The sequence below is a fragment of the Hemitrygon akajei genome, chromosome 3, assembly GCF_048418815.1.
Source record: "Hemitrygon akajei chromosome 3, sHemAka1.3, whole genome shotgun sequence".
Taxonomy (NCBI): domain Eukaryota; kingdom Metazoa; phylum Chordata; class Chondrichthyes; order Myliobatiformes; family Dasyatidae; genus Hemitrygon; species Hemitrygon akajei.
Genome location: NC_133126.1, coordinates 75,772,002 through 75,794,825, shown reverse-complemented (window position 1 = coordinate 75,794,825; position 22,824 = coordinate 75,772,002). Strand labels below are relative to the sequence as shown.

Genomic DNA, 22,824 nt, shown 5'->3' with positions numbered 1-22,824 from the left:
CAGTCAGCAGGGGGGCGTGTCCAGACAGGTATATGTAGTTCACCACAATTGTTAAGTTCTTGCAGCAGTCTGTGTGTGTTGCACCAGATTCCAGCATCTGCAGCCACTTTCTCCAGCTGCCAGTCACCTTTTGGCGGCTTCAGACTCCGTTCTAATCCACGTTAATCGATCTAACCGTTAACTCCACTTCTCCTTTCGCAGATGCTACCTGATCTGCCGGTTAGTGCCAGTCAGTCTGGAACTACAACTCCCAAGATGCTGCGGCCGGCCGGCGGCCGGTTTTGCTGGTTGCTAGGAGCTCGCGCGGCGGGTTAACGAGGATCGGAAATTAAGACTGAAGTGTGATGTGGACAAACTCTCTGTTCACTTTGCAAGTTACGAGAGCAGGTGGCCGCTCCGTTTTTGCGGCAAGAGGCGGGGCCCGGTCACCGCGGCGATGCGATGCGGCAGCCGGAAGTGTGGCGGCCGCAGCTTTGTGTGTGGTAGTGGCAGCTGCATGAAAACATCGCGAACATGTCCTCGGAGGAGTTCGAGAAGATGCATGAGGCGTACATAGGGGTTTATGAGGAGTTGAGGAGCCAGTACGAACAAGTGACCGGGTGCTCAGGAGGTGAGTAGCTGAGTATTCGGACCCCAACTTCCGCTTTTCATGGCGACGGAGTCTAGGCCAATGGAGCAAAACTGTGCTGTCACTGCGGGATGTGTTTACTCTTCGCTCGGAATAACAACAATAAAGTATTGATTTTCCCTAAGCAAAATGACTGCAGGAATCTGATGACAAAGCAGAGGGAATTGCAAATGATGGAAACCTGACATGAGATAGTATTTTCACAAACAAGAGAAAATCTGCAGATGCTGAAAATCGAAGCAACACATGCAAAATGCTGGAGGAGCTCAGCAGACCAGGCAGCATCTATGGAAACGCGGGCCGAGATACTTCATTAGGGCTGGAATAGAAGAAGAGAAGTCAAAGCAAGAAGGTGGAGAGGAGGGGAAGAAGTACGAGGTGGTAGGTGATAGGTGAAACCGGGACAGGGGGAGAGGTGAAGTAAAGCGCTGGGAAGTTGATTGGTGAAAGAAGTAAAGGGCTGGGGGTGGGTGGACCATGGGAGAAAGGGGAAGGGCAGGTAAGGAGATCAGGTGTGAGAGGGAAACAGGAATGGGGTGGAGGCAAGTTACCAGAAATTTGAGAAATCGATATTCATGCCATCAGTTTGGAGGCTACCCAGACAGAATAAGGTGTTGTTTCTCCAACCTGTGTGTGGTCTCATTGCGGCAGTAGAGGAGGCAATAGACTGGCGTGTCACAGTGGGAATGAGAAGTAGAATTGAAATAGGTGGCCAGTGGATGTCCCGCTTTTTCTGGCGGATGGTGGGAAGGTGCTTAGTGAAGCCGCCTGCCAATCTACATTGGATCTCACCGATATGCAGGAGGCCATACCGGGAGACCGGATAGTGACCCCAACAGACTCAGAGGTGAAATGATGCCTCATCTGGAAGGACTGTTTGGAGCCCTGAATGGTATTGAGGGAGGAGCTGCAGGTGCAAGTGAGGCATTTGCTCCACTTGCAAGAATAAGTACCAGGAGGGAGATCAGTGGGGAGGGAAGAGTGGAGAATGGAGTCACGTAGGGCGTGATCCCTGCGGAAAGCAGGAAGTGGGGGAGAGAGGAAGATGTGCATGGTGGTGGGATCTCGTTGGAGATAGCAGAAGTTACGGAGAATTATGTGCTGTAAACTTCAAACTTCCATTTTCACCACACAAAATGTATCTGAACTCTTGCCATCCTCAAGGATTTATTTATTTAAGTGATATGTATGCAACATGGACCGGTGATTCAGGAGCTGCATGGAAGGTTTAGATAGTAATGCAAGTGATTCGATTCCTTAATGTGGTTGGGAGGAGATCCTTACATCAGTATTTCTGTTTTCAGAATCAACTTTATTATCACTGACTAATGTTGTGAAAGGTGTTGTTTTGCAGCAGCAGTACAGTGTAAGACAAAAACTATTAAAAGTTACAAAAATGAATAGTGCTAAAGAGAAATAATGAGGTTGTGTTCATGGACCATTCATCCCCTCAGTGCTAACCAATAAGCTTCAAAACCAGATGAGTCCTTAAACTTGGCCCAGTCCACCGACACAAAGCAGATCCGTAGCCTCTCCTCTGCCTTCCATGATCATCTCTTTGTTGTTCCTGCCGCTGGTACCTTGTTCTTTGGACTTTGCCTATGTGCATGCAGTAGGACAGCCAGATAGTCACATTTCCTAAAATGCAATTGATGGTTGGAACATTAGAAAATTTTCCCCATGCCACTGGCTGCAACACAAGCCAGTGTTCATGGTCATATATCGATCATCGATCAAAGCACGATTTTTGGCAAGAACGGGCCATTTGACCCACCAAAGCTGCTAGATTCCTAGCCACATTGAGTTTAGATTTGAAAGTCTCTAGGGTGCTACTCTCAATTACACAACTAGGTTTTAACTTCATCATTCCACGGGACTTGTTTCCAAAATGCATTAGGCTTGTTCAGATGTTCCTTTGCAAACTTCTGATGCTGAATTTTGTGGTGAGGTTTTCTTCTGATGACTCTTCCATGAAGGTCATATTTGTGCAGGTGTCATTGCACAGTAGAACAGTGCACCACTACTCCAGAGACTGCTAAATCTAACCAGAAGGTCTTTTGCAGTCAAACGGGGGTTTTGATTTGCCTTTCTAACAATCCTACGAGCAGTTCTCTCAGAAAGTTTTCTTGGTCTTCCAGACCTCAACTTGACCTCCACCGTTTCTGTTAACTGCCATTTCTTAATTACGTTACGAACTGAGGAAACGGCTACCTGAAAACACTTTGCTATCTTCTTATAGCCTTCTCCCGCTTTGTGGGCATCACTTATTTTAATTTTTAGAGTGTTAGGCAGCTGCTTAGAGGAGCCCATGGCTGCTGATTGTTGGGACAAGGTTTGAGGAGTCAGGGTATTTATAAAGCTTTGAAATTTGCATAACCTGGCCTTTCCTAACGATGGTTGTGAACAAGCCATAGCCCTAACAAACTAATTAAGGTCCGAGACCTTGGTAAAAGTTATCTGAGAGCTCAAATCTCTTGGGGGTGCCCAAACTTTTGCATATTGCTCCTTTCCTTTTTTTCCCCCACTCTAAAATTGTACAAAACAATACACAAATATTGTTTAAAATGTTGAAAAGAATGTTTCATCTTTAACTTTATGACTTTCATCTTCTACTTAACTATTCACAGTAACAGAAATTTTGACCGGGGTGCCCAAACTTTAGCATGCCACTGTATGTTGGCCAGGACGATGCGAGGGAATGGTGGCCATGGTCCCTGTCACTTCAGTCTGGCCTGAAATTCCACCCTCCTCCCCCACTTCCTGGAGCAATCGTCACCATTCCTGGTATCATACCTGCATCCATGAGAAACAAGTTCACCCAATCCTTCAGCGTCATCAGATTTTAAAATCACTAATGCATTTAGCCAATACAACAGTGTTTCTTAAAAGGTAACTGTAGGCTGGAAATTGCAGTTACAGTTCAGACATCTGTCCAGTAGTTTTTTTCCCTCTGTGAATTGCCTGCAAAACATCGCCATCTACTGCCGCTGCCATTTTTTGCCACCATTGAGTACATTTCCAATTGAGAAGTTCAGAGCCTTGGGTCCCACACTACCAGGTTCATGAAGTTATTACCTTATAAACATCAGGCTCCTGAACCAGCGTGGATAACGTCATTCACCACTACTCTGAACTGATTCTATGACCAAGGGACTCGCTTTCAAGGACTCATTACATCTTGTTTTCAGTATAAACACAAAAGATTCTGCAGATGCTCTTAACCTAGAGCAACACACACAAAATGCTGAAGGAACACCCCAGATCAGGCAGCAATTATGAAGAGGAATAGAGTTGATCCCTCGGCCAGAAATGACAGCTCTTTATTCCTCTCCATAGATGCTGCCGGACCTACTGAATTCCTCCAGCATTTTGTGTATGATGTTCAGTATTTTTATTTGCAGTTTGTCTTATTTTGCACATTGGTTTTTGTCTTTATGTAGTTTTTTTTGGTAAAATTCTGTTATTTCTTTTCCTGTAAATGCCTCAAAGAAAGTGAATCTCAAGGTATATAGAGCAACTTTGACAAATTTACTTCAAAAATCTGGACCCCTCTACAACTGTATCTTGGGTTTAGCAGGAGACTAGCCAGTGAAGATTGGTAATACTATCTCCTCGTTGACAGTCAGCATAGGCACATCCCAAGTACGTGTGCTTAGCCCACTGCTCTACTGTATAATAGCATAGCAGTTAGTGCAATCACTTTACAACACCAACCATCACTGATCAAGGTTTGATTCCGCCATTGTCTGTAAGGAGTTTGTAGGTTCTTCATGTGGCTGCATGGTCTTCCTCTAGGTGTTTGAGTTCCCTCCCACATTTCAAAGACGTGCAGTTAGGGTTAGTGAATTGTACGTATACTGAGTTGGTGCTGGAAGTAAGGCAACACTTGCAGAATGCCGCCAACACAAACCTTGGACTGCACTGGTCAACTGAAAAACAACACATTTCATCATTTTGATGTAGATGTGATAAATAAAACTGATCCTCATACTCCTAGCTGTGTGGGCCTGGCACAGCTAAACACCTTTTTAGATAGTTATTCTGGTTAAATGGGAATACAAGGTAATTCACCATTGATAATCCATTGCATGTAGAAATGATCAATGACGTTATCATTATAATTGCAAAATGTAGTACTAGACCAGTTGAAAGATTTCATATATTGCAATCATAAATATCTGCAGACTGGATAAAATGTCCTAATCAATGTCTAAGAACATAAATAAGTTACTGCCCAATATGAACCTTGTACTAAGAGATTTTAGATCACACTTTGTTTCTGCTTTCTCCAGTAACTCAATAGCCTCAGATTTAAAATGTAAAAGGAAATAAAAGATTTTTGTTGGAATAGAGTTTGATGGTGATAATAGGTTTGTAAGAGTTGGATCATGCTACAACCTTATTACAAAAGTTCTTTAACAATTACTTAAATTATACAGAACTGAAGAAAAGATTTCTACGGGAGATAGATGGAAAAGCTGAAGAAGCAAATGAAATAGTAAGTAGTGAAGAGATTTGTCTTTTTTTAAAAAGTTATGGTTATGTTAGTTGCTATTGCACGAGTATTTGCCAAGTTAATCCTGTTACTAAATGTTGCTTCTCAATGCTTTAGCCAGCAATACTCATTTGTAAATTTGAACTCTTATTCCTGGATACCGTTATTCATAGTTGGATGGAATGGAGAAGGAAATAAGGAATGCACCATTATCATATCGTAACCAGATGAATATCAAAATCCGATCATACAGAAAAGATGTCAGCAAGTTACAGCGGGATGCAAGAAATAGTGATTCTGGATATGGAGCACGAAGTGACTTCAAGTATGCTGTGTACAGGGCTGAAAATGAACAAAGTGTAAGTACTGCAGCTACAGTATTATATGAGACTTGAAATTAAGTCTGTTTGCATTGTATATTTATTGACATTCCATTTATTCTGCAGTATCTTTTACCTTGCCAGTAGTACATATTTTGTATGTTACCTTATTTAGTAGAGCTCAGTGACTTTACAATATTAGTTGAAGGATAGATCATTTGACACCCTAAGATTCTGGTGTTAGATGCATCATGAGCTCTCATATTTTGTTTCATTGTGATTAATTTATTTACACAAACAATCTGTAGAGACTCGTAAGATCCTGTTAGTTCACATTGTGTTGAGGAGCTGGGTCCATATGCCATGTAAAACCTTTACAGAGGGAACACAACATTTTATTAATCATTCATTTTAAAATTGCTATCAACTTGCTTATTTATTCAGCTTCTCATTATTTTTTACTTAATATGATATCCATATGATAAAAGCCATCAAAGAGTAATATAATAGAGTATGTGGGGATGGGTCTACTGAAAGTATAGCATCATATTGATTGGGTTGAAAATTGAGTATTTTTTCTGGACAAAATCTTGTGAATTTTCCAAAAATTCATGTTCCTTTTCATTAGGCTACGTCTAACTTTAAAAAAAGTTTTTCCGAAGTTTTTGAGTAGGTTCCAACAACTGCATTTTGTTGCAGAATCACTTAGCCTCTCAACGTGCTTTGCTATTGCAAGGTACAGACAGTCTCAACAGAGCCAGCCAGAGCCTAGATCGTTCACATCGAATAGCAGCAGAGACTGATCAGATAGGTTCAGAAATAATTGAAGAACTTGGAGAGCAAAGAGACCAGCTGGAACGTTCAAAAGACAGGGTAAGTCTTCATTAGGTATGCAAGTACGAAATTTATTTGGGAAATAACCGAATAGAAAATACTCCCATCTGAAAATTTCAAAATGTATGTATTATGAACAAAAACAAGGGAGCAAGATAACAATTTTGTTTTTGTTCTGAAGCTAATTAACACAGGTGAGAATTTAAGCCGAAGTCGGAAAATACTTCGCGCCATGTCCAGAAGGTAAGAGTGAACAAATCTTGACAGCCAACTATATTATTAGACAAGTTTGTACTTCACACTTTCCAAAGCAACCCCCCCCCCCCCCACCAGTGGAAAAAGTAAAGCCAGGAATATTTTCTGCTGCCAGTACTATCCATGTATAAACAACTATAGAACAGTAAATATTTTTTCTGTACTTTACATTAATTGAGTGCGGAGACATTGTTAAATTTCAATTCTAAAGAATTGATTTCAAAGCTGGTCCTTTAGACACAGACGTGCACCTTTTCCCACTTAATGGTTTCAGGGAATCTGGGTAATAAAAGCTTATCATACAAACTGGTTGTAAAACAGGCATTTTAAAACCAACTAAAAACTACTCAAGTCTGATCTGATGGGCATCTGGAGAAAGTCACCCACCTAAAATTTAAAGATCAGAAATTATTGCTTTCTACTTTAAGGCTAGACAGATCATTGAATAACTTGGAATAAATATGTGAAATGTTCTTCAGCCTTGTTACAAAAATTAGTATTTGACCTAGGGTAATAATTTATTCTTACAATGCAAACCTAAAAGTTGATGTTTTGATCTCTCTAGAATTATGACAAACAAACTGCTACTGGGTATTATTATTCTTCTGGAAGTGGGAATTCTTGGAACCGTTGTATACCTCAAGTTCTTTCGCAAGCACTGACTCAAGTTATGCATGCATAGATAGGCTGCAATGCTTGAGATTCACAGTTGAAGGTGATTTATCTACATGGGAGTACATAAACCGATGAACAATTTTCACGTATTTAATCTGCTTAGAGGACTTCACTGCAAGACTCACCCCATTACAGGAGATGTTTTTACAAAGGTGAAGCAGTTTAAAGTTGCATTTAATCAGTTCTTTAAATGCTACTGCCAATGACTACATTGTAGCGATGTGCATAAATTTTTAATAAAGTCATTTGATACGTAACATGTCCTATTGGTCTTGAACACAAGTTTCTGTTGAGAGGAAAAATACAAGTTATTAAAAAAAGTACGCTCTAGGGTTTTGGGGAAAAGTATTAATCAGTTTTACATAAGAACAGAACCTTTAGAGATCTGGCTTTTTCCTGCCAGAACTGATGTTTTGAGTGATCTACCTCTCTCCCCACACAGTTGAATAGAGAAGTGAAATCAATTCTATACATACTGGAATGTTTGAAAAGCTCAGCTGTAGATCGTTCATAATACCTGTAGATAAGTGAGATATTAGGCAATGGTCTGAGAACACAATGCCTCATGAAAGAATCCCAATGAGAAAGTATGTACAGCAAGGCAGCAGTTACACAAAATACCCCAAAGTACTTCCTCAGAGTTCCAAATTCTGGGTTTATACAAACAGCCCGCTTGTCTTTAGTCAGTTCTAAAGCCGTACAGTCTGTTCACTTGTTTCATATGTTGCGTCAGGAGTTGGTATTTCATCACATTTGCCATGAGATCCTTCTCGTGCCTGTCCTAAAGAAAAGGAAATAATATCCACTGCGATGTTTACTGTGGAATTAAGTTCTTTATCTGTAGTTGCAAGTTTAGGATTGACTTCCACCAGATCCATCGCAGACAGCATTCCTGCATGAGAAACAATGGATACAAGTCACATTTCAAGGCAAATGAACAACTGCAAGACTCTTTCACTAATCAACCAGTTGCTTCTACAGATTGTTCCATACCAGAGTTGTACACTTCTTCAGCAATATACATTCCTTCCCTGTAAGTTAGTCCTCCAATCACTGGAGTACCAGTAGCAGGAGCTAAAGATGGATCAATGGCATCGACATCAAAACTCAGGTGCAATGGTCTTTTCTTTCTATAAAGAAACATACGAGGTTAGATTCAGATGTATGTATATCCATTAAATAATCAACCTTTGCTTTGAGATTTCAAAATTTAAATTTACGAGTTCACCTATGAAGTAGGTTAATTGCAGCCCACTATCTAAAATGGAGATTAAAATTTTGGTGATAGTTACTTACAGTTTAAGTACAACTCCCTACTACCCCCTCCATGAGATAGTGGCTACATGAAGTTATTTTTATGACCCAGAGGAAGAATACAAATATCATTGATTATTGCTGGACAGTCAGTGAGAGCAATATTGTTCAGTTTAGTGGTTATTTAACTTACTTTCCAATTAGATAATCAAGTGTTTTTTCCATTACTTTCTGTATTCCAAGTTGATCCACCTCTTTCATTGAGAAGTACTGGATGCCAAAATTTTTCAGGATGTAGCTGATAGTAAGAAAAGCAATCATTATAATTTTTTCTTATTTGTTTGGGGTCAGTTTCAGGATCCAAGTAGTTCCATGTGAAGTTTATTGAATCAAGGACATTAAGATCTAAATACTTTTGGGATTTCTAAATAGTGAAAACTCAGACACCATGATTTCCCATATAATCATTACTTCTAAGTAATTATTTCCCAGCATTTACATCAATTATCACAGACAAATCATTTTTAGTTGCCACTGAGTACTTTCGCATATTGTATTTGCATATCATGCAACTCTTTGAAATATAGTGTATACTACCATCTTCAGAAAATATTTATGGTGTAAATATTTAACAGTTAAACAAGCATATGCATCATTTAATCTGAATATCCACCACTTATATTACAGTAACTGTACACGGCTTTTTTTTTTACCTCAAGCCTTGACCAATTAAGAGGAATTGTGGAACATCGTTCTCGAATTTAGCTGTCCACAAAAATTTCTTTACAAATTACGCCTGCAACCTAAAGGCTTGGAAGCCAGGGTCTTAACAAATGGACCATGCAACAAATCTCAGTGTAGACAGCATCAAACCATCAACCAATGCTTTCCTCGAGCTTTCTCCAGAAACCTTCCCAACAGATCTGAACTAATCTACAGGACAAATGTTCAACCAACTTCTCCCCTCCAGAGCCAATGTAGCTCCAACTTCAGTCAGATTTGCAGAACATTGAGGCAGAGCTTCAAATGCACTCATATATAGAGTGCAGGCCTTACAAACAACATCCACAAAATAAAGAGTCACCCATCAATTTAACCATGCTGCATGATATTGCTCAGCAGTAAAGGCCTATGATGAGAAGCTGGAAAATGTGGACCACCACCCCTAACACGTCTCAATGAAGGCAGTCATCATCACCTTCAAACTGCCAGCACACATTTTTGCTGACTGAGGAAAGCACGGAAAGACCAGACCTCAAAGCTTATGGTAGTAGTAATCCTTGCTATCTTGTAAACCAAAGTCATGGACTACTTACAGCAAGGACCTAGAGATCGAAGAGAGTTACCATTATCATCTCCACAACCTCTAGCAACACATTTGGAGGATTAAGTAATCAATGTAAACATCCTCTTCTTGGTCATCAATCCAAAACAGAGGCCCTAAGTGCACAGAATGTACAGCCAACATTATTTTTATGTTGAACACAAAACTTCTGAAACACACTTATCAGAACTCTATCTGGATACTACAAGAAACAAATAGAGAACAATATCAAAACCTCCTGGAGAAAAATATCTAGACCAACATTTGGGATTCTATGGAACATGACCAATTAAAATGAAAAAGGAGCACTCCAACTTTCATTCAGAACTTTTAAGCCCATTCACTGGAACAAACAAGTTCAGAATAAAGGGGAAAGCAAAACTGCCTGATCAACCCACTCGCCCCTCCATTAAGCATTCCTTGTTCCACCTGTGGCAAAAAATTAGTGGGTCCCATATTGGCCTCATGACAGAAATGGAGTGGAAGCAAGTATACCTCAAAAGCAAGGGAGTACCTAAAAGGTTGACAACAAACAGGACTGCATAAGGAATTTAAATTAAAAATGAATGCAAGTGCCAAAATGTAATGCAATAAAAGTTTGCATACAATTTAACAGTATTTTTGCATCAGATTTACTTTCATTTTAGCTTCACTGGTTACAAATGGAGATGTTTGCCAGGTGTCTAAGGTGGTATTAATATACTGAAATTTTCACTTAAGTCAATTCTAGAAACCATTCTTACTATTCAGCAGGATCAACATCCCGTAGTCCAATGTAAACCAAGTCCTTAGCTGATATACAAGGAGTGACCCAAGAAAATCCAGGGAGTGATGGGATCTAAAAGAAAAGCACAATTTGTAAAGTAAAAGGTATCTACTGGTAAAATATAGATGCAGAAAACAATTGTAACACTTACCCAACAGGCTGGTATATGTCTAGGGGAAAAGGAGATCCAGCCACACACCAACCCCGCCTCCCGTACACGCAGGTGCTGTGAGAATCGAGTTTATGCCTCGCGCCCCGCCCACAGTATCAAACCCACAACAAATACCGTTATGAAATACACTTTAAAGAGTTTACTAAAATTAAAAGAGTATTAGGCAGTACAATATATATGCAAGGAAAAAAAACAAAAGGCGCCAACTTATCAAAGTTCAGTCAGTTTAGTGCACATCATTGGAGCTCAACCATCGAACCATCCGACCCCTCGTCGCTTGCCTCCGACCTCCACGTCTTCGCACCTAGGACCCCCCGGTGGTCTTCCGAGCAGTGCAGCGCACGTCCACCTCCCTCGGCGTCTTCCTCCCGACTCCCCACCAAAAGCCCACGAAAACCCCTTCCCCACGTGCCCAGCCTCACAAGACAAAATAACATTCCCCATTGGTTAACAAATGAATCCAATTACCATATCAGCAAGTATAAAGCAAAACAACTGCGAGAGAAACACTTATCAGACAAAGAAGCATTCCTACTCTTAACAAACCAAAAAAACCCATTTTGAGTAACATACACAGGACATTGTACATTCTCTCCCCACCAGCAAATGTCATGCCCTCATGGCATTACCAGAGTTCCCCAACGCTTCTTGCAACACACAAAACCCAATCCAGGTGCAGAAAACAGTGACATAACTACCCAGAGCAGTAGAAATCACACTCGGTTCTCCTGGTACCACATATGTCATATATGTCAAACTCAAGGCCCGCGGGCCAAATCCGGCCCGCGGTGGAATTATCTTTGGCCCGCGAGATAATATCTAATTACTATTAAAGCTGGCCCCAGTAATCGAAGCGCCTATGGCGTATGATATGGCTAATGCTGAGTTTATTCAGGTACCAGGTTTTCAGGGTTTTTAGAGTTTATTCGGCAGTCTTCTTCATAAGAAACGGAATTTGTAAAGTGAAACACTTTGTAGTTATAGCAGAGACTGAGACACATGAGAGCAGGCTAAAAAAACGGCAACGAAAGCTGCGTTCGCACGCGTCCGACTGATCCGGCCCACATGAAGCTGCATTTTGCTCAATCCGGCCCGTGACCTAAAATGAGTTTGACACCCCTGACATATGTCAACCGCTCCGGGGGGTGCCTAGTTCTCTGAGATCTCCATACCCCTTCTGCCCCACTGGGCTCCCTCTTCACCTGTGAACCCACTGTCTCGGACACCCCAGGTCTACCTGACAGACCCTCACCCCCTTCCTCACGGGGGTCCTCCCTCACCTGAGATCTCTCCGGCTCACGCTTGGGTTCCACCCTCTCTCCCCCCAATGTTGGCTGCCTCTCCATCTGACCCTCAAGACCTTCCCTCCTCTCACCCAACTCAGTATGGGAAGGGCCAGGAGCCTCCTCTTCTGGTACTGGAGCGCCAGCGAATGGGAACAGGGGTCACTCATCTGAGTCGTCCTCTTCCGAATTGGTAGCCATTCCCGGGTGAGGGACCCGTCCCTGCTCTTCAGCAGCGGGCTCTTCCCTTTCTCCGCGCCCTCGCAGAGTCCTTGTACTAGGCGCAACCTCCCACTCGGGCTCCTTATCCACCTGCACCGCTTGACCCAGGGGCAGCAGGTGATTCCGATGGAGTACCTTGATAGGCCCTTTCCCATCCTCAGGTTTCACCCGGTAAACTGGCAGGTTCGGCATCTGGCTCTCTATTACATAGGGGCTGGCCGCCCATCGATCGGCCAGCTTGTGCTTACCAGAGAGTCCCAAATTCCGTAAAAAGACCCGGTCGCCCGGCAATAATTGGACAAACTTCACCTTTCGATCATACCGCATCTTATTCCTCTGATTTTGTTTGGTAGCCGCCGCCTCGGCCAACTCGTACGCCCGCTGTAACTCCCTCTTCATGTCGGACACATACTTTAGATAGGACTTCCTGGGTAATTCACCCACTTCACCCCCAAAACACAAGTCAATTGGCAACCTCGCTTCCCACCCGAACATCAGATAATAGGGCGAGTACCCTGTAGCATCATTGCGAGTACAATTGTAACAGTGAACCAATTGTCCAATATGACGACTCCATCTACTTTTCTGCCCAATCTCCAGCGTCCCGAGCATATCCAACAGGGTCCTGTTGAACCTCTCTGGCTGAGGATCTCCCTGTGGGTGATAAGGGGTAGTCCTGGATTTCTCGACCCCAAGCATAGTCAGTAATTCATGGATAAGGCGGCTCTCAAAGTCCACCTCCCTCGGCGTCTTCCTCCCGACTCCCCACCAAAAGCCCGCGAAAACCCCTTCTCCACGTGCCCAGCCTCACAAGACAAAATAACATTCCCCATTGGTTAACAAATGAATACAATTACCATATCAGTAAGTATAAAGCAAGAGAAACACTTATCAGACAAAGAAGCATTCCTACTCTTAACAAACCAAAAAAACCCATTTTGAGTAACATACACAGGACATTGTACACAACCTATTCCCAAGATGGGCAAATACATCTTAAATCTACTGAACAAAATGGTTAATAACTGGTTTAATTCAAATATAGCTTTACCTTGTTCTGCAGCTCTTTTATAAGGAATGACACTGGCTGTCCATGCATATTTCCAGATGTGGTTGTAAGAGGTGTGTTTAGATCACAATGTGCGTCCACCCAAATGACACACAAATCCGGACGCTGTTGGGCATGCCCATGGATTGAACCAATTCCTAAACTGGATAGGATAAGAATTTTTTAAAAATTACCAATCCATGTGCAATAGTTAAGTGTGTGCAAAAGTCAGACTGTTAAAACTTAACTGCATGCTATCGACCTACCTATGATCTCCTCCAAGCATAACACTTATGTGACCATCTCTAACTGCCTGACTGACTGCTCCAGTTAATGACTGGTTTGCTAACCCCACTGTTCTTGGGTGGTGAATATTCTTATATGGTGTATCATTTGGTACAGTTGTGAAATTCAGGTCTCCATAGTCATGAAGGTTCCAACCTGAAAATGAACGTGTACTGATTAGAAATGGTACCATTCCAAAGTTCAAGTTCAAATTTAAAGTACATTTATTATCTATGTAAACAGAATACAACTCTTGAGATTCATCCCCCCCCACAGGCAGCCACTAAATAAAAACACCACCAACTGCAAATTAATTGCTAGATCAGTAACATTCCAAGTGTCCACAAGAGTCATGTAGGTGTCTGGAGAAAGATGTTTTTCTGATGAAGGAGATTTGCCTTTTGTACTTGGTAACCTGTTAAGCTATTAAGTTGTTTTGTGTGGAAATCTGCAACAGGGATTTCAAACTACACCCATTACCCTTTTAGACTGCATAAAAGGGTTATCTGGAACAAGGCAATATAGTTTCAGAACTAAGGAGTTCCCCTATTATCTGTAAATCTTTGGGGTTCTTCATCCTTTAAATTGTTGAATATATTCAAGGCAGAGATTGATGGCTATTTAAACTACAATCGAGTCAAGGGAGTTGGAGAGACCAGGAAAGTGATGTTGATGGTAAGAATGAATTAGTCATCATCTTACTTAAGGGGCTGATTGGCCACTTCCTGCTTCTAATTAATATAAACCTATTTACCCAGCCTCTTCCCAATGCCCATGTCAATGGGAGTCATTAATTTGACAACAAAAGGTTCACAATGCTGGTCATAAAGCTTGTGAGCTTCTTTCTGCTTCTTTTGATCATTAAACCCAATGTTAGCAAATATTCTGCAGCAACCCAAGTTTACCACTAGTAGTCAATGGAAAATTCTGACTCAAGTGGAATCTTTAAAAGACAAAGTGGACACTTTGAATTACATTTCCTTCAGAGTTGATTCTAATTTGTTTTAGAAGAGTTTTCATTATTTTATGAAATAAACAAGCAGTGAAATTTGGGGACAGTATGCTGAACATTTGGCATTTATTGATTATTCACTGTCTGTATAATAATTGACAAAGGTTACTATTTTAGTTGTGCAGAGCTGAGAACACCATGTTCATGAGGAACAAGTTCCTAACACCAAATTACTGTTCAGCCAAAGTGTTATTGTAATATTTTAATAACTATTGGGGATTCTGTGATGTTGGAATTTCACTCCTTCAGGAATTTGAGGGAATCTGTCGTATTTCTAACTTGTTTTCTGGATGGGAAAGCTCTGGGAAGTCAGTAGTTACTCAGGGTTGTTGATAGAGGACTCAAGCTGTAAGATGCAGTGCTGTGCAGTCTTATAGGCACATAGCTAGGGTGCCCAAGACCTTTGCACAGTACTGTAGTAATGTTATGTATTGCACTATACTACTGCTGTTTTAAAAAAAAACAGATTTCATGACACATGTGAGTGATGATAAACCCGATTCTGATATGGGTCTCTATTGTGGACCGAGAGTGGGAAGGGGGTAGGAGGAAGGGATGGAGTGGGAACCACCAGAGAGATATTCTGTAATGATCAATAAACCAATTGTTTGGAATCAAGTAACATTGTCTGGTGTCTCAGGGCTGGGTGTGTCTGCACCCTCTCCACCCCCCCCCCCCCCCCCCCCCCCCCCAGCACTCCTGCAGAAGGCAATTACTGTATAACAGGCTTTGCCTTCAAGGCCATTTGTGAAGATGAATTGACTGGCCAGGTTGTGCCTTTATGATGCCTGGTACCAAGGCAAATAAAGTTTACTCCTCCTAGCTTTATTACTGTATCCTTTTGATGCCAGCAGTGATCAACTAGACCTGGGCATTTTGGGGCAGGCAAGCATGCTCTGGAATCCCAAACCAAGTAGGACAGCAGATTTTCTACTTTGAAGGCATTAGTGATTTTTTTTTAATGGGCCATTCTCACTTCTCAAACAGATTCTTTTTAAACTCTGGATTTAATTAATGTGATAATCCTCACAATTGCTACGGTGGGATTGGTGTGTCACCAGATTAGCCCATTACTAATCCAGTACCATAACTACAGTATTGCAACACCAGCAATGGAATCTTTGTTCAATCATTTGGAATGCAAAGAGCCTATTCCCCAAAAGAAAAAAGAAATAATGAAGCTCGGTGAGGGAAGGGAGGTAAAATAAGTTTTTAAAAAAAGGCAAATTGTTCCAACTGTATTGTAACAGACACCAAGTTAAACAAAAAGACCAGGTTTCTGAATACAACACATTGGTAATGTGTTAAGGAATATAGGTAAACATGGGACTGAAGTGATTTATGCATGCACTGCATTGGACATTTCATATTTGTGTTACAAAGAAATCACCTCTGGGACAGATTGTACTTAAACTAGGATCTAAAGCAAATAAGCGAAAAGACACATGAAGAGACATAAATTGTACATACTCACATCACACAACAAGAAACCAAAGGATGTAATCTCAGAGAAAATGGTAAGATGCAAACAATAAAATAAATCAGGCAAACTACATTGTGCAACTACACCAAATAAGTTTTTTTTTTAATTTTCTACCTCTTCCCTTCAATAACAAAAAGGCTCAGCAGAGGATGTACTTCTTGCGGCAGTTGGTAAAGTTCCATCTTCCCCAGAACATACTGGTGCAATTCTACACTGCAATCATAGACAGCATCCACATAATCAGCTATTACTGTCTAGTTTGGTGCAGCAACTTCTCATAATACGAAAACTACAGCAAACTGTCGGAACAGCTTAAAATGTCATTGGCAACAGTATACCATCATGGCAGGACTTGTATGTATCCAGGACAAAGAAGCCAGCAGAAAAAAAAGTGCAGACACTACCGACCCAGCAAGCTGCCTTTTCCAAAAGCTCCATTCTGGCAAATGCTAGAGGGCTATTAAAGAAAAAACTTACCATTTAAAAAATTTCTTCCCCCAGGCAGTTAATCTGATTAACTATTCTAGTTAGGCACCCCCCCCCCCATTACCTCATTCATTACCAACACTAAACCACTTTTTATAATGCTGTTTGCATTGTAAATACATGCTTTTATATATTTATGCACATTTCATTCCATACCCACACTTATTTAAATATAATTCTTTTTTAAATTGTTGAATGCTTTTGTTGTGTATTGCGCCACAGTACACCAAATTCCCAATGCATGTAAATATATAATTTCTTTAAGATGATGCATTTCGCTATGTACACGTGTCAAGTAAAGCCAGTCTCCAAGTAGGCATTGCAGTCAGTGAGGATAATTTAGAAATAGAAAATAATTTATGATTCTAGAAGTTGCTATAGGAATCACTTATAAAAATATCAAAACATAATGCTGAAAATAAAACAGCCATGGCAAATGTGGATACAATAAGGTCCATTAAGAGGCTTTTAGGTAGGTACATGGAGCTTAGTAAAATAGAGGGCTATGGGTGAGCCTAGTAATTTCTAAGGTAGGGACATGTTCGGCACAACTTTATGGGCCAAAGTGCCTGTATTGTGGTGTAGGTTTTCTATGTTTCTAAATAAAAAATGGTTTTAGTGTGGAATTTTTAAACCTGCATTGAGATCAAGGAATGAATTTCCAGGGTGCTCAGGATAGGTTTTTCTGCAACACTAGGTACTGGAACCAGTAAGGAGATGGTCCATACTCAATTTAATATGCAACAAGCCAGATTTACTTGACTGTATTTGTAATCATAATTTTAAAAGCTCAATGATGTCAAAAGAATTGAAGAAGGTTCAACCTTTAAGAGGTAAAGCCTAATTACATGCAATTAAACAAAACTGTTAATGATAAACAATCAAAAGCACAGTAAATGGGGGGTGTTTAAAACAATGAATATGGAACAGAAGCATTTTATAAAAGAACACAAATTACATTTGCCTAAAGCACCACAAACAGCTTAGAAACGCTGACAAACCTATGTATCCTAGTGGGCTAGAAAACAGAAAAAGCAAAGGTCCTCAAAATGTAATTACACTTGTTTAATTTATGAACAGCTGAAACCAGGTTTGTGCCTTTACATTATACTATCTTTCCTCACTGTTTAACTTTAGATTTCTACGCACTAAATTTCATTTGTATATTTAGCCAGCAGGTGCCCTTGGCAATGCATTGCTATTCTCTTCAATGTTTAAGTCATCTGGAATTTGAATATTTCTTTGCATGCTCATGTTCAATTTTTAAATTTATTCAAAAATAACAATTTTAAGTAATTTTTTTCTTGCTCCTAGCCTTGGGGACTATTGCCCATCGTCCTCTAATATATAAAAATAAATGCTTTCCCCAACTCTTTATTCACACCATTTCTCTTCAAGCTGTCACTACTTTGATCAAAAGGTATGGTTCAAGAAGTGAATTTTAAAATATTACAGTTGTTCCTTTACATTAGTTTGTGAAACAATTTCTTAAAATACAGTTACCGGTAGATGATATCTATGCATTGCAGGAGTATGGCAGGCTCTTGTTTACAAAAATCTCCAATGAACTTCCTTCCGAAACCCAGAATATCTCTCGTCAGGTAACTGATTCATGTTAAGTTTCACCACATTTTCACTGTATCAGATCTTAAGTAATTTTCCACTTCCATCTATTTTCTCCTGAGATTTTGGCAGCATCCTCTATTGGTCAAGACGGATACAAAATATTTCAGGCATTTTGCCTGATTGCATTGCTTACTTAAGTACGGTAGTCCCTAGAAACATCCTGCACCATTCACCATCCCATCAATTACTCTCATCACCCACTTATTTGCCCACACAAAGGATATCCAGAACCATATAGTTCCCAACCCAACAACTAAAAGATGTAGATAACACTGCAGCCACAATTACAATCTTAAAATTCACTTCTTGAACTATTCCTTTTGATCAAAATTGTTCTCATCTGCATGGATTTGTAGAGGTCAGCCATGCAGAATAAGCCTGTTGCAAATTACTTGGAGCCATACCTGAAATAGAGAAATGTTTACTGATATTGCTGTTGAAATACTTGGCTAAAAAATTGACGCTCAGAACAGAAGGTAAATTATTAACACATTACAGAAGTTGGTTGAACTATAGCAACCAATGCAGATATTGGACAGTTACTGACTATGGTACAATATTAATGTCCGGCAGGAATCTGTGTTGGGGCTTAAACTATTCATTCAAGGTGGAACAGAATATTAATTATGCATTCAAGCTTGCTATGCAGCCAACAAAACAATGTGCAGCAATGCAAGGTGTGTGGATAGATGCACCAAAAACAGTAACTTAAATATGAGCTAAACTGTGTCAAAAGGATTTCAATGCATTGAAGTGAACAGAGGATTAGACGTCTCATAACTGAGATCAATTCTGGGAGTTACAACTTGGGAAGCGTATTGGATTTGAGGGAATACAGATATGAAAATAACTGGACCCTTCTTTTTACTGGAATATTCAACACTGTGGAATGATCTAATCAAAGAAACCAAAGAACAAATCAGGCAAATGGAGAAAAAAATTCTCCCTGGTCAATGTATCAAGGCTGGGGCTACAGTCTAAGAGTCAGAAATGGGCATCTCAGGAGCAGTCAGAAAATGACTTACAAAGTGTTCGGTAGTTTGAACTCTTCTGCAGACAAAAAGACATGCTGCATCAACCATTAATTAACTTTAGTCCAAAATTAATCAATTGTGAACCAAAATGTATTAAGTTTGGAGAAAGATAGGTATATGGAAATAAGTTACAGGTTTATTGTAAGTGCATTCAATGGAGGACCAGGCTGAAGGGCTGAAAATTATTTATATCACAAAACCAGTTACTACCAAAGTTCAACTATGCAAATAATTTACAGCTTAGTGATGAAAAAATAAATTAAATTGGATGATACTCCTTGTCAATATACAAGAACTTTGAAACCTTTGTAACCTATTCTTTATCTAACATAGGGTATTTGCTTATATATTAAATGTTAACTCTTGTTTGTCTTTCCATGCATATGCCTAATGTGTTCAGTAATTCCAGCATTTTCTATTTTTATCATTCATTAGATTTGTAAGTGGCAGGAGAGAAAGCAAAGTAAAAGTGGCTGAAACTGGCAAAAAAAGATGGTAAATGTTGATTTCAACATTTGAGAAACTTTGATAGGTATATGGATGGGAGGGGCATGGTGCTGGTTGATGGGACTAGGCAGATAAATAGTTCAGCACAGACTAGATGGGTTGAAGGGCCTGTTTCTATGCTGTAGTGCTCCATGACTCTAGAAACAAAAAGTCAATTTAGTAATGAGTACATGCTCGAGTTTGCAGTATTCTTTTCTCTAGCTTTGTGCTGTGAAACTCACCACAAGTACATCAGGTTTTATAGCCAGGGTTATGAACATTAACCATGCCATTATCTTAAAAGTGACAAACTGTTGTCTGAATTTGGAAATCAAATCCCAAGATGGCAAAAGGAGATCATATTCCAAAAAGCACAACAATGGTAACTGGTCCAAAACACTATCCCCTGAAATAAAGTACTAACACTTTTCCCCACATTTCTACAGTCTAACAAACAGAATGTAGAACAGACAGGGGCTTCACTGCGTTATGGATTTAGAAATTTCACAAACCAGCTAGCTAATGGCACGACTATAGCACCTCTTTCCTTAATTAGTATACTTATTAACAGATGGGATATTCAAATGTTGAATGATCAACCATCCACAAAAATAATTTACCATCCTTTCTGTTGCAGCCCTTGCTTCCACCAGACAACTTATTTTTCAATTAAAGAACTTTTATAAACTATTATCAAGACCTCAAAACATTCACAACACTATTCATTGGAAGTGTTAAACGTGGTCACAGCTTTAGTATGTGAAACATAGCCATCAATTTATGCACAAGGCCCTAAAGAGCTATGTGATTAGCACAAAATAATTTTAGTAACGTCGGTTGAAGGAGAAAAATGGCGCAATGTTGCCTCCGTGACACAAGAGGTCAGGATGGAGGTTCAGTCAGGAGGAGGAAGTACAGCGCTCATTTCTGCACACGTTATCAACCTGGACTCCGTGTTCAAATCTCCAGATCTGCAATTCCCTTAACAGAAAAGTTCACAGCCAACACTTACAATCGAGTCTCTTGTAAATCACCACCATTCCTCCCCCTTCTCCCCAGAGTATCTTAAACTCTTGAAGCTGTAGAATAACAAGAGCATTTGGCCCTTTGTCCCTGCTCCACCATTCATCGCAGCTAATCTAGCTCACACCTTTTCACCCGAACTATGTTGATATCCCGTTACCATCCGACAACGCAGGCTCCACACTCCTCAGAGACAGAGTTCCAAGGATTCACCATACGCTTTAAAAATCTCCACTCTTATGCGGTGACTGTGACCCCTGCTTTTAGGGTCCTTGGCCAACCTCTTCCCTGCCAAAAAACATTCTGTACGAATGTTATTAGTTTCAATGAGACTGTCTCTTATTCTATTAAATACTGGTGCGACAGGCCCAGTCTATGCAATCTCCCCTCAGAAGGCAAACCTGCAACACCAGATACCAGTCTCGATTCACTTCTAATACAAATCTTATGTAAATGTGGAAACAGACAAACATTTTGAACTTTATCTAAGTTAACTAATATATATTAGTAACTATAGAAAAGCTGGAAACAGATTAGCTGTTAATCAGATAAAACGTTTTGGTTGATAATGTTTCAAAGAAATCAGAAGATAATCTTGCTGATTTGTTGCTCTAGCTGAGGGGCTACACAAGCAGACTAAATGTTATTAAGCAACAAAATATAATATTGTAATAAATACTCAGCGGGACAGATGGCGTCCATGGAAAGAGAACAAAGTTCGGGTTTCAGGTTAAACCTGGCACCTGCTCATCGCCCCCCCCCCCACCCCCAAGTGTTTTATTTCACAATTCGGTATCTGCATTATTTCATCATTTTCGACCCCCCCCCCCACTCATTACCCATTCCTATTCCTTCTGATTGCTTGCTTCAGACCACAGTTTACAATGTTATGGCAGCGCGGAACTTCGTTCCCTTCCTCCACATGATATTCTACACCATGTGGCGGAATAGAAAACGGACAAGGGCAGGGATTAGTCATGTACGGCTGCCGCTCAGTTTTAAAACAACGGAATAAAAGCCAACCGGGAGGAGGGTGGAAAGCAATTGATCGACATTAAAACGTGAATAAACCGGTTTCTTTTCCTTCGAGCCTTCGCGAGACTGAGGAAGTAACAAGCATCATGTGTAGGTAAATGAAGTCGCGATGTGCCTGCTCTCTGACTGAACCGCGATGATACACACCCTCCCATCCGTTAAGCTGCAGCCTTGTACTCACCCAGAGCTTTTAAGCGATCTATCAGCCCGGCGTCCCTGATTGCCTGAGGCCCACCCTCGACTCCTCGCCGTTTCTGCGATTAAATCAATAAAACAAATATAAACACCGACAGGAATCATTACAAATGTTAGTTTGCATCCTGTATGTATTTGTGTAGTCGAAATAACAAAATATGACGTTCTAAGGTGGGTTTTTGCTACTACATATTCAGTCACCCCTCCCCCGTTAGATTTTGGATAAGTGGAACTCCCAGTACCTGGCCATAGGAGAATGGGGCACCGATTATACCTAGAGAATGGACCGATCGCTTCTGTTTGGGAAAAGCGCCCAGCTGTTTCCCCAAAAGATGCAAATACCTCGGTAGCAAAGACATGGCTCTAATCGTGGTGAGGAGGAAGCCCTTCCTTTTATAACTTGGCGTTTCATCACCCGACTGCTATTGGTTGGAAAACACCTGACGTCATAGAGGGGCGGAAAACCTGGAAAGGAACATATGTAAGAGGATACACTGCCATAAAGCAACAGAAAGGATAGACTATTTTAAAATATCTTCTAATGTACAGCGTTGTTGCTGCATGGATAAACTTCCGCCGTTGTCACGAACTTTAAAATGATGAGCAGATAAAAGATGACCTCTCTTTCACTCCAGTTTTCCTTACTTCGTCGGCTGCTGGTTTCTAACGTACAAAGTACTTCCATTCTCTGCCCACTTAGCCAGTTACAATGAGGATAAGTGTGTGTGTATCTTTAAGAACAAGTGTTCTTAGAAACTGGTACGACCTTGAAACACTGTTGTAGCAGATGGCGCTGCTCGGTTTGAATATGGGTATCTTCAATTTAGGATGTTCTGTTGTTTCCCTTACTTTTGACTGTGGCAATAGCACCAAAAATAAACCT

General features: G+C 40.5%; 2 protein-coding genes across 3 annotated transcripts; one reads left to right on the top strand and one right to left on the bottom strand.

Moving 5' to 3' along the window:
* Positions 1 to 159: 159 nt before the first annotated feature.
* On the top strand, positions 160 to 7,469 carry vti1b (vesicle transport through interaction with t-SNAREs 1B). The gene is made up of 6 exons (XM_073040151.1): positions 160 to 610; positions 5,068 to 5,126; positions 5,297 to 5,482; positions 6,143 to 6,316; positions 6,459 to 6,520; positions 7,098 to 7,469. The coding sequence occupies exons 1-6, from the start codon at positions 514 to 516 to the stop codon at positions 7,192 to 7,194; spliced, it is 675 nt and encodes a 224-aa protein (XP_072896252.1). The 5' UTR covers positions 160 to 513; the 3' UTR covers positions 7,195 to 7,469.
* Positions 5,526 to 22,332, bottom strand: arg2 (arginase 2). Of its 2 annotated transcripts, XR_012098269.1 has the most exons (9): positions 22,184 to 22,332; positions 21,928 to 22,000; positions 13,543 to 13,717; positions 13,280 to 13,439; positions 10,529 to 10,623; positions 8,655 to 8,759; positions 8,201 to 8,337; positions 7,333 to 8,099; positions 5,526 to 5,815 (listed from the first exon to the last, which is right to left on the bottom strand). XR_012098269.1 is itself a non-coding variant. In XM_073040149.1 (8 exons), exons 1-8 carry the CDS (start codon positions 22,298 to 22,300, stop codon positions 7,897 to 7,899), a joined length of 1,065 nt encoding a protein of 354 aa, XP_072896250.1. In that variant the 5' UTR covers positions 22,301 to 22,332; the 3' UTR covers positions 5,526 to 7,896. The 2 variants fall into 2 exon arrangements, 1 of the variants encoding a protein (XP_072896250.1); XM_073040149.1 differs by having other exon boundaries at positions 5,526 to 8,099.
* Between the last annotated feature and the right edge of the window lie 492 nt (positions 22,333 to 22,824).